General features: G+C 43.5%; 1 protein-coding gene across 5 annotated transcripts in view; it reads right to left on the minus strand.

Annotated features, from left to right (window-relative positions):
• The window catches only part of LOC137375906 (CCR4-NOT transcription complex subunit 6), an 86,997-nt gene that overhangs the window by 37,770 nt on the left and 32,397 nt on the right, over window positions 1-16,830 (minus strand). For all 5 annotated transcript variants that reach the window (XM_068043573.1, XM_068043569.1, XM_068043574.1 and 2 more), the window contains exon 4: window positions 3,300-3,385. In XM_068043573.1, coding sequence (XP_067899674.1) covers window positions 3,300-3,385 — 86 coding nt within the window. The remainder of the gene's footprint in view (window positions 1-3,299; window positions 3,386-16,830) is intronic.

Consider the following 16,830-nt stretch of genomic DNA (forward strand, 5'->3'; position numbering starts at 1 on the left):
CGACATGTGACTCCAGACCCACATCAATGTGGTTCACTCTTTAATGCCCTCTGAAATCACCTAGCAAGCCACTCAGTTGTGTCAACTTGCTACAGAAAAGTTGAAAAAGAATTAAACTGGACGGACCACCCGGAATTGGCCGAGGCACCGGAAACAAAGGCGCACACAGCACAGTCGACCCTGCAAAGTCCTCCTCATTAACATCTGGGGACTTGTGCCAAAATTGGGACAGCTGTCCCACAGACAGTCAAGCAACAGCCTGACAGTTATACTCTACAGCCAATGTCCCAGATTCCTCCATCACCATCCATGGGTATGTCCTGTCCCACTGGCAGGACAGACCCACCAGAGGTGGCAGCACAGAGGCACATAGCCAGGAGGGAGTCGCCCTAGGAGTCCTCAATGTTGACTCTAGACCCCATGGGCAAGGAAACTTCCCACTGATTGCCACATACTACCTCCCTCAACTGATGAATTAGTGCTCCTCCATGTTGAACACCACTTGGAAAAAAAACTTAGGATAGCAAGGGCAAAGAATGCATTCTGGGTGGGGGACTTCAATGTTCAAGAGTGGCTTGGCAGCACCACTACTGACCGAGTTGGTCGAGTCCTGAAGGACATATCTGCTAGACTGTGACAGGTGGTGAGAATACCAACAAGGAAAAACCAACTTGACCTCGTCCTCACCAATTCACCTGTCGTAAATGCATCTGTCCACGGCAGCATTGGTAGGAGTGATCACCGCACAGTCCTTGTGGAGACGAAGTCCCATCATCACACTGAGGACACCATCCATCATGTGTGGCACTACCACCGTGCTAAATGGGGTAGATTCAGAATAGATACCAGCTCAAAACTGGGCATCCATGAGGCACTGTGGGCCATCAGCAGCAGCAGAATGGTATTCAACCATTACTCATGGCTCGACATATCCCTCACTTTACCATTACAATCAAGCCAGGAAACCAACACCCGTTCAACGAGGAGTGTAGGAGAACATACCAGGAGCAGCACCAGGCATACCTAAAAATGAGATGCCAACCTGGTGAAGCTACAACACAGGAATACATGCATGCTAAACAGCAGAAGCAGCATGCTATAGATGGACCTAAGTGATCCCACAACCATGGATCAGATCAAAGTGCTGCAGTCCTGCCACATCCAGTCATGAATGGTGATAAGACAGTTAAACTAATGGGAGGAGGTGGCTCCACAAACATCCCCATCTTGAATCTTGGTGGAGTCTAGCACATTAGTGCAAAAGACAAGGCTGAAACATTTGCAACCAAGTTCAGCCAGAAGTGCCAAGTGGATGATCCATCTCAGCCTCTTCCAGAGGTCCCCAGCAGCACAGATGCCAGTCTGCAGTCAATTCAATTCACTCCACGTAATATTAAGAAATGACTTAACGCAATAGATATAGCTAAGGTTATGGACCCTGACAACATCCCGTAGTACTGAACACTTGTGCTCCAGGACTGGCCGCGCCCCTAGCCAAGCTGTTCCAGTACAGCTATTGCACTGGCATCTATCTGACAATGTGGAAAATTGCCCAACTATGTCCTATCCACAAAAAGGACAAATCCAATCCAGTCAATTACCGCCCCATCACCCTACCCTTAATCATCAGCAAAGTGATGGAAGATGTTGTCAATAGTGCTATGAAGCGACCCTTATTCACCAACAACCAGCTCACCAATGCTCAGTTTGGATTCCGCCAGGGCCACTCAGCTCCAGATTTCATTCCAGCCTTGGTCCAAACATGGACAAAAGAGCTGAATTCCAGAAGTGAGGCAAGAGTGACTTCCCTGGTCATCAAAGCAGCATCTGACCCAGTGTGGCATCAAGGAGCCCTAGCAAAACAGAAATCAATGAGAATCAGGGGGAAAACCCTCCACTGGTTGGAATCATACCTAGCACAAAGGAGGACGGTTGCAGTTGCTGGAAGCCAATCATCTCAGCCTCAGAAAATCACTACAAGAGTTCTTCAGGGCAGTGTCCTAAGCCCAAACATCTTCAGCTGCTTCATCAATGATCTTCCCTCCATCATAAGGTCAGAAGTGGGAATGTTCGCCAATGATTGCACAGTGTTCATTGCAACTCATCAGATACTGAAGCACTCTATGCCCACTTGCAGCAAGAACTGGACAACAATCAGACTTGGGTTGATAACTGGCAAGTAACATTCGCACCACACAAGTGCCAAGTAATGACCATCTCCAACAAGTGAGAACCTAACCATCTCCCCTTAACATTCAACAGAATTACAATTGCAAAATCCTTCACCTTCAACACCCTGGGGGTTACCATTGACCAGAAGATTAACCATACATACAAGGTGGCGACAAGAGCAGGCGAGAGGCTGGGAATTCCACAGCGAGTAACTCCTGACTCCCAAAGCCCGTTCACCATCCAGAAGGCACAGATCAGGAGTGTGATGCAATACTTTCCACTTGCCTGGATAACTGCAGCTCCAACAACAATCAAGAAGCTCAACACCATCCAAGACAAAGCAGCCCACTTGACTGGCACCCCATCCACCACCGGTGCACAGTGGCAGCAATGTATACCACCTACAAGATGCACTGCAGCAACTCACCAAGGCTCCTTTGACAGCATGTTCCAAACCCATAACCTCTACCACCTAGAAGGACAAGGGCAGCAAATGCATGGGAACACCACCACCTGCGAGTTCCCCTCCAAGTCTCACCATTCTGACTTGGGAGCTATATCACTGCTCCTTCATCATCACTGGGTCAAACTCCTGGAATCCCTCCCGAGCAGCACAATGGATGTACCTACAGCACATGGACTGCAGTGGTTCAAGGCAGCAGCTCATCACCACCTTCTCAAGGGCAATTAGGGATGAGCAGTGACATCCACATTTCATGAATGAATATTAAAAAATTTAAGAACTTCATGTCAGGACTCTCATTCACTATCCTTCGAATCAGTGTTGCATTCAAGAGCAAGGTGTCAATCCGACTACACATTTTATACAGAGTTGTGCTGCTCACTAGGCTGCTTCAATATAGTTCCTTGTATCATGGGGTGACTATTAACTAGCCAGCCTACCAACACTTGCTACCTGTTCACACATTGAAATATCAGAGGTCAAACGGCAATTATGGAATCTTGCTCCACCAGGAATCAAGTCCCAGAGTGGCAGAAGGAGAAATGAAGGAAATCTGGAAAAAATACTTTCTAGATTTATTAAAATTTACAGTTGGAATTATAAACCTAGTAATTAACTAAGAATAACTCATCAATACAGCATTGGACCACATTATTCCTCTTACCTTTCAAACCCAGGGTCTGTAATTGAAACAACTTTCCAAGCTCAAATGGTAGAACCCGTAACAGGTTATTGTTCAAAAGCAGTTCCCTGAAAGAAACAAAAGAAAATCAAAAAATGTGTATCCCCTAAATCTTGAGGGTTACACCAGTATAACTGGGCCAACATATAAAATAAAATTTGATTACATTAAGAAATTGGTTTCTTCCATCCCACTTCGTAACTTAAGGAAAACCTCTGATGCTATTAGTGTATGAACTACGATGAGTTAAAGATATTACATATTTGCCTAACACAAAGGCAAGTATGCAGTTATTAATGCGATCAGCTAGCAAGTGCAGAGAATGTGAAACAACGTCCTCAGAACTTGGTTGATTTATGTCGCTCTGGTGTTTGCTTTACATGAACAGCAGCTCGTCCTTAGCCTCTCTTTTATTTTTAAGAACTTGCTAGATTTGCACTGTGACTACCATGAAACTTGCAGCAAAAGGTTAGGGGTGGTAATTAAGAGCGCAAGTAGTCTTTTGATGACGTGACAATTATTAGTGCATTGCCAATCAACCTTACTGGCCCAGAAAGGCAACAATTTAAACTGTCCCGTCTCATTCCTGCATGTGCTGAGATTTTCATTTTTTTTTTAAAGTTACTTTTCCTTTGTGTCTTTCCCCTCTCTTAATATAATCAACCCTTCTTCCCTCTTTCTGTATCTGATTGGACTAATTCACCATCCTTCACCTTTGTTCCCCTGATTCTTTCTCAATCCTTAAGTTTCATTAGTTAAGGAGATAGACTGCTGGCCTTTTACCTCGCCACACTGCTTTCAGCTTGCACTATTGGGACAAGTGTATCAAACCCAAAACCCTGAGGAGCCCCGATGGCAAGATCCTACACACCGACAAGGAGTCAGTCCTGGATCACTGGTCGGAGCACTTGAAACTCTCTTCAGCTCCAAGTGCACAGTGCATGATACTGCCATCAATCGCATCCAACGATAGCCTGTCAAAGAAGAACTGGATGAGAGCCCAACTCTGGAGGAAGCTGTGACTGCCATCAACCAGATGAACAACAAAGCCCCCAGAGCCGACGGAATTCCACCTGAAGCCTTGAAACCTGGTGGCCCTGCCCTATACACCAAGCTACATGAGTTTTTCACAGCCTGCTGGGAACAGGGCAGGATTCCACGGGATCTTCGTGATGCCATTATCATCACCTTTTACAAAAACAAAGGAGAAAAATCAAACTGCTCCAACTACCATGAGATCACCCTCCTTTCTATTGCTGGGAAGATCCTGGCTAAAATACTTCTGAACAGGCTTGTGCCTACCATTGCTGAAGAAAACCTCCCAGAGAGCCAGCATGGTTTCAGAGCAAACAGAGGCACCACAGACATGGTATTTGCACTCAGACAATTACAAGAAAAGTGTTGAGAGCAAAACAAAGGCCTGTGCATCACTTTCGTAGACCTCACCAAGACATTCAACACTGTGAGCAGAGATGGACTTTGGAAAATCTATGAAAAACTTGGATGCCACCCAGGTTCCTGGCCATTGTGAAGCAGTTTCATGAAAATCAGTACGGACAAGTCATGCAAAACAGCAACCTCTCAAATCCTTGTGTATCTCCAATGGCGTAAAGCAGGGATGTGTGCTGGCCCCGACCCTGTTCACCATCTTTCTCAGCATGATGCTGCAGCAAACAACGGAAAACCTTGAGGGAGTTTATGTACGCTTCCAGACTGAGGAAGGCCTTTTCAACCTCAGGCCTCTTCAGACTCACACCAAGACACAAGAAAAACTCATCCGTGAACTTCTTTTCACCGATGACTGTGATCTCCTGGCCCACAGTCAGTCAGACCTGCAACGAATAACACATTTTTCCAAGGCAGCACAACTCTTCGGACTAAAAATCAGTTTAAAGGAAACTGAAATCCTGCATCAGCCTGCACCCCAAGAAGAATATAGACCACCAAGCATTGTCATTGAGGGAACCAAGCTGAATGCTGTCAAGCAATTTACTTATTTGGGGAGCATCATCTTGTTTGATGCCACTACAGATAAGGAAGTGGACAATAGGCTCTCAAAAGCAAACAGTACATTCGGCAGACTCTACAAACGTGTGTTGAGCAACCACAGCCTCAGAGCACAGACCAAACTCAAAAGTGTACAAAGCCATAGTCCTCACCACCTTTCTGTATGGCACTGAGTCATGGATCCTATACTGCTGTCATGTACACCTTCTAGAGTGCTTCCATCAGCGCTGCCTCTGCAGCATCAAGATCCACTGGCAGGACTGCATCTCAAACATTGAAGTCCTGGAAACAGCCAGCATCACCAGCACTGAGGCCATCCTCCTGCAAAGCCAACTGCGTTGGGCGGGACACATTTCCCGGAAGGGCGACAGTCACCTGCCCAAGATCGTGTTGTATGGAGAGCTGACCACAGGTAAAAGGAACAGAGGGGACCCATGCAAACGTTTCAAGAACACCCTGAAGAAGTCCCTCTCTATGTGCCACATCGACCATCGCCAGTGGGAAGCGCAGGCCATAGATCGTGATGCCTGGTGATGCTACATCAGGAGGGCTACAGACATCTTTGAGACCGAGCGAAGAACCAGCATGAAAGAGAAAAGGAGGAGGATAGACCCAATTGCCCCCAGCAGCGACTACACCTTCACTTGTACCCGCTGTGGGAGAATCTGCTGGTCACGGATAGGCCTGACTAGCCACCAGCGGGCCTGCAACCGAAGACTACAATCTTCCCAAAATCTTCATCCGCGAAGAAATGCCAAGGAGATTGGGAAGTTACAGTACAAAAACTGTGAGCTGAAGGACATGGGAAAATGTCCAATGGCGAATGTGCCCCACACCAGCAAAAGTTGGTCTGTTATCTTAGCATACCCAACAGGCTGCCTGACATAGGAAAACAGCCAGAGAATAGCTAATCACACCACCTGTTCACCCAAATTAGTTAACTCATTACTGCCTCAAATCAGCCCACAGATAAAGCAAACAAGTCTGAACAGCTCAGATGAATAAATTGAAAGTAAATCGTAACTCAAAATCTATTATATATTAAGCCTCATGAGTGGGTTTGTAAAATTCCTTTCAAAATACACTGAAAACTCTAATCTATTTTCTCATAGAACTGACATCTTAAAAGTGTCAGCATTTCAATGTACTACTACACTTTCAGGTGATGCAGTCCCATCATGTACCGTTAATTGGTAAAACCCATATCTGATACTGTAATTTCCCCTCTGTCAGCATGCAATCTCCATACAAGAGTTGCTGAAAATCATGTACAACTCCATTTGTTGGCCACATTTAATAAATTCATTTCCGAAGCCATGCAATTTTTTTTTTGCATTGAATTTGTTTATTTGATGGGATATTTTGGACTCCTACTGATCTTAGCTTTCATTGTTTGGCCTGACAGCTCAATGTATCATTAAAAAATAAATCTTAAAATCATCAGAAAAAGGATGTAATTAACCATTCTAGAAAAATTAAAATGAAGAAAGAAAGCCCCTTCAAAATAGATTCTCACAGAAAATATTGCTTACAAAATAATTTTCCTACAATTTTTATCTTTGTTGCTTTTCTTCAAAAAAGTCCAAGTGAAAATAATTTCTTTTTTATACTAAACAATCAACAAATTTAGAGATTGGATCTTCTGTTGTGCTGTTCATGATAAGTAAAACGATGTTGTTTTATGACAGGAACCATATACCTGTAAAACACAAAGTACTATTCTTTGGAATTACAACTGTGTGTACCCTTATGGCTATAATTGTTGAGTATAAATTCATTAAGACCAGTTCAGAGACTGCTGTTGAATAATGAGCAAGTTCATACAAGGTGTCATTAAAAGAATGCAGACGTTTGCACTCCACTACTTCCATTCCCAGACCATTCCTTTGTTTCTTACAAGTTACTTGGTGAAATGGGATACAAAATTGAATATGACGAAGTGCAACAACAACCTACTCTTTGATAGCACCATAAATGGAGAGAGGCATCCCAAGGCTCTTCACAAATTAGGCACAAGGTAAACAAACAAACGGCACAGTGGTTAGCACCGCAGCCTCACAACTCCAGGGACCCGGGTTCGATCCTGGGTACTGCCTGTGCAGAGTTTGCAAGTTCTCCCTGTGACCGCGTGGGTTTCCGCCGGATGCTCCGGTTTCCTCCCACAGCCAAAGACTTGCAGGTGATAGGTAAATTGGCCATTGTAAATTGTCCCTAGTGTAGGTAGGTGGTAGGAGAATATAGGATTACTGCAGGGTTAGTACAAATGGGTGGTTGTTGGTCAGACTTGGTGGGCCGAAGGGCCTGTTTCAGTGCTGTATCTCTAAATAATAAATAAACAAACACCAAGACAGGAAGGGAGATTACAAGGGGAGACCAAAGGCTTGGTCAAAGGCAAGAGCTCTTAAGAAGTTTGAGAAGCACATAGGTTTAAGAAGGCTCTCCAAAGGCAGCTGAAAGCTCTGCCACCAATGGTGAGCCTAAAGGAAGGGGTGTATGGTGAAAAAGAACAGCTGGGGATGGATATAGGATTGGAAGAGATTGCAGAGATATGTAAACAAGGCCACAGGGCATCTTGGAGATGAAGATAAAGATTTTCAAATTGCTATGTTGGGGGACAGGAAGCCAGAATGGGTTGATGGCGGAGCTCCTGCTCAGAACCATGCATCAGAACCTTGGACAAGTTGGAGTTTATGTACAGTGGCGGATGGGAGGTCAAGAAAAGCTTTACACTGAGTTTAGAAGATGTGTCGAGAGATGACAAAAACACATACGTGGGTTTCAGTGGTGGAAGGTCTAATGGTCAATTACAACTTTTGAAAGGCCATATGACAGTAAAGGCTTTGGAAAGGCAAAATACTGCAGATGTTGGAAACCTGAAAACAAAACAAAAACATTCTGGAAATACTCAGGATTCAGTAGCATCAATCCTGAAAGGTCATTGATCTGAAATATCCGACTCTGTTTCTCCCTCCACATATGCTGCGCAACCTGAATAATTCCAGCATTTTCAGTTTTTATTTCAAAGGCTTTGGAGAAGCCCAACATACACAATATAGATTAGCAGTAAAATGGCCGTATGGAAAACGTAGTAAGATCATGGTTTGGCAATGTTGTCACCAGGCATTTAAGGTACATAAGGTCCAACAAGGCCTTATGAAAATGGCAAGTTGATGCATTTAAACAACAAAAATGAGAATATTTAGCCCACTGAACTTATTTATCTGGAGAAATCTATTGTTTCTCCCTCTACCAGAATATAATGTTTCTTCAATAATTTGAGTTTTTAACTTGCTCTTATCCAACCAAAGAACATACCAAGTATTGATCAAACAGCAGAACATGCTGGAAGTACTCAGCAAGTCTGGCAACATCATACAAGTAGCTATAAGGCAGTGAATGACTAAAATGCAAGTCCTATTGATTGTTTATAGAAGTGACCGATCTTACTGAAGCAGAGATTACCTGCAACAATGCCTTAACTTCTGGGTTGGTGCGTAGGGAACAGAACCCACTTGTGTATCTAGCCAGCTATGGATCTTCTAGTTAGTTTTGAAGAGTGGTAATTCCATTGGATTCTCTAATTCAAATTAAAGTTCCAGTCTACTTAGCTTGCCTCTTATCTGCAATTCCATTTAATTTGAAATTTCAGTGCATATTGTTACGACCAGCTGAGAAAGAGGTCTAGTGTTCCCTTTTAGCCTTCGCTGATATTACTACAACAGGGTTTTATTTTTTAAACATACTGTTTTTAGCCTTGTTGACCGCTTTCCAATTATAAGGCAAAGAAACTAGCACAAACAGGCTCTCAGGTTTAAAGAAGAAAAGTTGAAATTTATTAAACTTAAACTCTAATTCAGTTAACGCCTAAGGATACACGATGCGCGCATGCTAGTATGCATACGCGATACACACATGCAGATAAGGACAGAAAGAGAAGAAAAAAATAAAGTGGAGATGTTTGAGGCAATCTCTGAAGAGGATTTTTTTGTTACTGTGCTTCAAACTCACGGTAGAGTCCTTGATTGTAGATAGATCTTGCTTTTCGTTGGGGCCCAGTATTCTTCTGAAACCTTGTTCACTGTAGCAGACTTTTCTCTCTTGGGGTTCATGTGTCTTCAGTGGATTCAGAGGCTTGAGGGAAAGAGATGGGAGCAGGCAGACAGGAGAGGAGGTCTGCTTCAGTCCAGGAGCATTCTGCTTTCTCCAGACTCAGTTCAAACTCTGCAACAGCCAGTTAGTCATGTGACTAACTGGTCTGACTACGTCGGTTTGTGGATTGAATTGGAGCAGGGAATAGCTCCTTTGTCGACAAGTACGGTCTGTTCATTTGTAATTTTTCTTTTTAGCCAAGGTCTGGCAAATCTTGTATCAGGCCTTCTCTTCTTCCCAGCAACAATTTGAAAATTAATATGCCTCATTGTTGGCAGGTGGGGAGCTGCATGACACCTCCGCAAATGCAATTTGAGAAAAGCGCATTTAATTAAAAGGGTTGAGGGAAAATATATGATACAGGAAAAAAAACATGCATTTCTCTCATTCACTTCCATTCATTCATAAGTCCAAAAGCTTATTAAAATTGTCTGTCTTCTCTTGGTGCCAGTACTGCTTTAATTGCCTCCATTTTGGCATCCCACCAAACAGATGGTTCTTTGGGGAAATTTTTCTTCAGTTTGCCCATTGCCATGACTGCCCTGGTCTTTGTTCCTGCTGAGGTCTGCTAAGGGGGGGTAGATTTAATTAGCCCTAAATTGGAATTTTTTCCAAGAGAGTCAGTAGAGGAGGGGTCTATCCTGAACTCTCTTTCAATGCTTTGCTGAGTCATGCAAAGACTTTTACCTTCGGGGGATGGGTGGTTCCAATTCTCTCAGACTGTGGGAGAGGATTCTTTGTTAATCTCCCCATTGTTTTCTGGGACATTGCTGCCTGCAGGTATGTCTGCAGACTCTACTGCACTCCCCTGCGGCACTTCAACTCGGTGAGGCATCACCCTCACGGTTGCTCTGCCCCCTAGAGATCTTTCTTTGTCTCTGCAGGTTCCTGTAAATGCTGTTAGAAACTCTGGTGGGGTGCTTCTTGTGTCTGCATTTACGTAGGAGGATATGGGGTCTAACTTTTCACTTTTTTTGGAGCTGGCTGATCGGACAGTAGGGGTTTTCACCCGGGATTCCTCCCGGACTTGTTTTAATCTGTTCTGTTGGTCACTTTTTCCCCCTTCCCTGTCTACCCTTTCGTCAGCTTTGTGCCTGCCTGTCCCTTTTTGTTCTCGGCGGGGGTCCCTTTCAGTTCACCAGCCCTCAGCTGGAGGGTCCTCCTAACACTAGTACAGGACTTAGGGGTGCAGGTTTGATTGCAAGTTTGTGTTTCCCTGCAACCTAGCACATGTGGCAACTCTTGCAGGACTCCACCACATCTTGTGGAGCTTTGGCCAGTCAAACTGCTGTCTTATGCGGGCTTTGGTCTTTCGTATACCAGCATTTACAGTCACTCGAGTCTTGTAGGCCCTTAATATTTCTCTCCGGTGCCTCTGTGGCACCAACTACTGTCCACTCCTTGCTCTCAGATCTGTGAGGAGAACTCCTTTTCCTTATCAGTACCTCAATCTTTAAATAGTAGCAATCAGGGACTCCCTCTACTTCACTTTCAGACAGGGCAGTCTGTGCTAACTCTCGCAATATTGGGTCAGCTCACTGAGCCTCAGCTAGGGAAAATGCATTTAATTCATTCCCCGGGTCTCCTAACTTTCCAAAGTAAGTTTCGGAAAGTCAGACCGCATGGTCATCTGCCTGCAGTGCCAATGCAGTGCCCTCTGGGAGAGCTGGTTTGATCATGGCTTGATCCACTACACATTCAGAGAAATTGCAGGGGTCCGTCTCCCACCACTGCCCTGTCTCTCTGACCTCCTGCGGTCTTTCTTTCACTACTGGGCGGGCTATCACCTTCACCCTCGCCAGATCATTACCTAGCAGCAGGTCTACCCCATCCACAGGCAAACTAGGGACAATTCCTACGGTCACCAGTCCCAAAACTAGGTCGCACTCCAGGTGCACCCGGTGTACAGGTACAGGCATACACTGCCCTCTAATGCCATTCACCACTGTTCTGGTGTGCACTGCACTCTCTAGGGGAAAGGTCAGGCCTTTTCCCATTAAAAGGGATCTAGTGGCCCCTGTGTCCCTGAGAATCATGATGGGCTTGCTTGGCCCACTCGAGGGGTATGGGACTACTTTCCCTTAAACACAAAACCCTGATAACCTTCAGGAATCCTATTAAATTTTCCTGCACTTGCAGCCTTAAGCTTCCTGGGTCTCACTTTTACTGGAGTTAAAGCCACAGTTTGTTCTGCTGTGCTTTCAATCAGATTTCTTTCTTCACTGAGCAGGTGTGCCCTGATAAACCCCACCGGTTTTCCCTTTAGTTTCCGGCAGTCAGCTTTTAAATGCTCTGCTTTATTTCAATGGAAGCACACAGGTCTCCGGGTCTCATTCTTGCTCACAGCACCTTCCTTTTTGCTGGAGGAGAGCCCCTGTGCCTCCTGCTTTCCTTTCTCTCCCAGGATTGCCTGGGCTTCCATCACCTTCCCACCCTTTGTCCCTTTCGAATTTGTGTGATTAGGAAAAGTTCTCTGATGGGAAACCGACTTATAAATTAAAGCAAACTCATCGGCCAGAACGGCCGTTTGCCGGGCTCTCTGGACCCACTGCTCCTCTACATGGGTCTTTATGGAGAGTTACATTCCTCAAACAGAATTACTTCCCTGAGATTCTCATAGCTCAACTGTACTTTAAAAGCCCTCAGCCACTGGTCAAAAGACTTGCTTCTTTCAAACATCTGATAAGTTTAATTAGCTTGCTTCTTGAGGGTTCTAAACATTTGGCGATAGGCTTCGGGCACTAATTCATATGCTCCGAGGGTAGTATTTTTGGTCAGTTCATAATTTGAGTAACTCTCATCTGGCAACAGGGTAAAAACCACATGTGCTTTTCCAGTTAGCTTACTTTATAGTAAAAGAGACCAAGTCTCAGCTGGCCATTTTAGCTGCCTTGCCAGTTTCCCAAAAGACAAAAAAACTTCTACATCTTCCTCATTGAATTTTGGAATTGGATGACCCAGCCCCCGAGTTACGCTCCTCTATATTGGCTATGCTATCACTGGGGTTATTATCTCGCCCACTAGTTAACTCAAGCCACTTCAGCTCTCTTTCTTCGCTTTCTTTCTGGAATATTCTCTCTCTCTCTCCCGTTCCTTCTCCTGTCTTTTATTTTCTTCACGTTCCTTCTGGAAGGCTCTCTCTTTCTCCCTTTCCTCTAATTCAAGTTTACTTTGTTCCAATTGTATCTTTGCTAACAGTACCCTGGCTACGTCTGCTTCTAACCCCCATTTCTGCTTCTTCAGATTCAAGGGAAAAATGCTTGGCCACTAACCTTAGGTGTTCAGATTTCCTAGCCTTGCTATGTACAGTGATCCCACACTGCTCAGCCATTTTCCTCAACTCCTCCACAGACAATGCTTTTAACTTATCCCAAGTTACTTCACCTTGGCTTGGAGAGCTACTAGCGTCAGTTGCAGACATGTTAATATTCAATCACACACAATCACAAGAAAACCTGTATTAAAATCTTGCTCTTTTTTGATTGGGAACAATTTGGCTTCCCAATTCCAATTTCTCTCATTTGCCTGCGTGTCAATTCCGGACGCTAGCACCCAAATTTCTGTTACAACCAGGTGAGAAAGAGGTCTAGGGGGCCCTTTCAGTCTTCATCTGGTCTTACTGCAACAGGGTTTTATTTTTTAAACACACTGTGTTTTTAGCTCCGCCTTGGTGAATCCTTGTTCACCGTTTTCCAATTATAAGGCAAAGAAACTAGCACAAATAGGCTTTCTTAAGTTTAAAGAAGAAAAGTTGAAATTTATTAGACTTAAACTCTAATTCAGTTAATGCCTATGGCTACACGACGCGCCCATACTAGCATGTATACATGATACACACATGCAGATAGGGACAGAAAGAGCAGAAGAAAAAAATGAAGTGGGACAGTTTGAGGCAATCTCTAAAGAGGTTTTTTTTGTTACTGTGATTTGAGCTCACGGTAGAGTCCTTGATTGTAGGTAGATCTTGCTTTTCGTTGGGGCCCAGTATTCTTCTTAAACCTTGTTTGCTGAAGGAAACCTTTCTCTCTTGGGGTTCATGTGTCTTCAGTGGATTCAGAGACTTGTGAGAAAGAGATGGGAGCAGACAGACAGGAGAGGAGGTCTGTTCCAGTCCAGGAGCATTCGGCTTTCTCCAGACACTCAGATCAAACTCTGCAACAGCCAGTGTGTCATGTGAATAACTGGTCTGACCACATCTGTTTGTGGATTGAATTGGAGCAGGGAATAGCTCCTTTGTCTACAAGCACCGTCTGTTAATATGTAAATTTTTTTTTTCAGCCAAGGTCTGGCAATTCTTCTAACAGGCCTTCTCTTCTTCCCAGCAACAATTTGAAATTTAATGTCCACGTGGCAAAATTACTATGCCTCATTCTATCAGGTGGGGGCCTAGATGACAATGTACTGCTCCTTAAATATAACATGGCTGCAATTTTGTGAATAACTCACATACAACATTCCCCTTTACAAAAGTCTTGATCAAAATACGAATTAGGTCAGAACTCAGACACAGAAAAATGCAGAATGTGATGTCCAAAACACGAGTGAAAATCTGGAAGCTAAACAGAAACTGACTTATTCAGTCATTATAAATGAGCACCCCTAAGTATGCAAAATGCAATCTCCGAAGCATTGATACACAAGATAGAGCAAGGATGAAGCCCTGAAGCAGCATGCAAGGGCTGGGACCTGAATACTGAAAAGGCATTTGACATCGTGAAAAAACAAGAAGCGAGGAAAAGATGGTGGGGTAGCTCTGTTAATTAAGAATGTTAGCCGTACAGTAGCAAGAAATAATCTTAGCTCAAAAGAGCAAGATGTAGAACCAGTTTGGGTAGAGGTAATAGGAAAGGTAAGAGGTCACGTGTGCAAATAGTTTACAGGCCCTCTGACAGTTGTTACACTGTAGGACAGGAGTATACAGGAAGAAATAAATGGGACATGTAAGAAAGGTATGACAATCATCATGGGTGACTTTAATCTACATGCAGATTGAGCAAATCAGATTTGCAAAGGTTGGCTGGAAAATGAGTTCACAGAATGTATTCACAACAATTTATTACAGCAGTACATTCTAGAGTCAACCAGGAAGCAGGCTATTTTAGACCTGGTAATTAGCAATGAGACAGGATTAATCAATAACCTCATGGTAAAGAAGTCTGTAGGCGACAGCGATCATAAAATGACAGAACTGCACTTTCAGTTTGAAGGGGAGAAGTGTGGGTCTAAGACGGGTGTTTTAAACACAAATAAAGGTAATCATAAGGCTATGAAGGCAGAGCTAGCTAAAGTGAACTGGGAAACTAGTTTAAAAGATAAAACAGTAGAGATGTAGTGGCAGACATTTAAGAAGATATTTAATAAGTCTCAGCAAAAATTTATCCAAGTTAGAAAGATTCAGAGAAGGGTGCATCAGCCGTGAGTAAATAAGGAAGTTAAGGATAGTATCAAATTGAAAGAGGGTGGTGAAAGCGGAGACAATCAATGACTTCAAGAAAATTGGATGGCCACTTGAAGGAAATAGACTTGCAGGGCTACAGGGATTGAGCGGGGGAGTGGGACTGACTGGATAGCTCCATGGAGAGCTGGCATGGACTTGATGGGCCAACGGCATCCTTCTGTATCGGAAATAGCTATGATTCTATGAATCTGCAAAGATTAGTGGTAAGTCAGAAGATTGGACAGATATTAACAGCAAAGAATGACTAAAAAAAAAGGAGAAAGTTGAGTATGAGAAAACTAGCCAGTAACATAAAAACAGATAGTAAGAGTTTCTACAAGTATTTAAATAGGAGAGTAACTAAAGTTAGTTACTAAAGGTCACAGTCCTGAAACGTTAACTCTTTCTCTCTCCACAGATGCTGCCAGACCTGCTGAGTATTTCCAGCACTTTATTTTTAAGTCAGATTTCCAGCATCTGCAGTATTTTGTCTTTATTAACTAAAGCTAGTGTTGGTCCTCTACAGTCTGGGGAATTGATAATGGAAAACAAGGAAATGGCAGAGGCGTTGAACAGGTATTTTGTGTCTGTCTTCACTGTAGAAAACTGAGAAAACTTCCCAAAGATACGTAAAAATAAAGAAGTGAAAGGGAAGGAGAAACTTAAAACAATCACCATCACCAGAGAAAAGGCACTGGGGTAGCTGCCAAAAAATGGTAAGCCTGAGGATTGGAAGCATTTCAGAAATCTGCGAAGGGGGATCAAGAAAAAGATTAAGAAAGGGAAAATAGAATGAGAGGAAACTAGTGAGAAAGATAAAAACGGACTGTAAAAGCTTCTATAGGTATGTTAAAAAAAGAAAAGATTAGCAAAGGCAAATGTGGGTCCATTACAAGCAGAGTCAGGAGAATTTATAGCAGGGAATAAGGAAATGGCAGAGAAACTAAATACTTTGCGTCCTTCTTCACAAAGGAAAATACTAAAAACTTCCCAGAAATAATGGAGAATCAAGGGACTAGTGTAAATGAGGAACTGCAAGATATTAATATTAGCAGAAAAAAAGTACAAGAGAAATTAATGGGACTTAAAAATAGATAAATCCCCTGGATCTGATGACCAACATCCCAGAGTGATTAAACAGGTGGCTGTAGAGATAGTTCCAGCAGATTGAAAGGTGGCATATGTAACCCCACTATTTAAGAAAGGAGGGAGAGAGAAAACAGGGAACTACAGACCTGTTAGCCTGACATCAGTAGTAGGGAAAATACTAGAATCTATAATAAAGGATGTGATAAAGGACACTTAGAAAATAATGGTAGGATTGGGCAGAGTCAACACGGATTTATGAAAGGGAAATCACATTTAACAAACTTATTGGAGTTTGCTTTTGAGGATGTAACCAGCTGAATAGATAAGGGGAACTGGTGGATCTGGTATATTTAGATTTTCAGAAAGCTTTTGATAAGGTCCCACACAAGAGATTGGGAAACAAAATTAAAGCACATGGGATTGTGGGGGGAATATACTAGCACGGATTGAGAACTGGTTAATGGACAGAAAACAGAGAGCAGGAATAAATGGGTCATTTTCAGATTGGCAGGCTGTGACTTAGTGGGGTACTGCAAGGATCAGTGCTTAGGCCCCAGCTATTCACAATCTAGATCAATGATTTGGACGTGGGGATTAAATGTAATATTTCCAAGTTTGCAGATGACACAAAACTGGGTGTAAGTGCAAGTTGTGAGGAGGATGCAAAAAACACTTCAGTGGGATTTGGAGAGGCTAAGGGAGTGGGCAAAAATTTGGCAGATGGAATACAACGTGGAGAAATGTGAGCTTATCCACTTGCGGAAAAAACAGAAATACAGTATTTCTTAAATGGAGAGGGGCAGGGAAGTTTTGAATTTCAAAGGGACTTGG

This window comes from Heterodontus francisci, chromosome 12 (assembly GCF_036365525.1).
Source record: "Heterodontus francisci isolate sHetFra1 chromosome 12, sHetFra1.hap1, whole genome shotgun sequence".
Lineage (NCBI taxonomy): Eukaryota > Metazoa > Chordata > Chondrichthyes > Heterodontiformes > Heterodontidae > Heterodontus > Heterodontus francisci.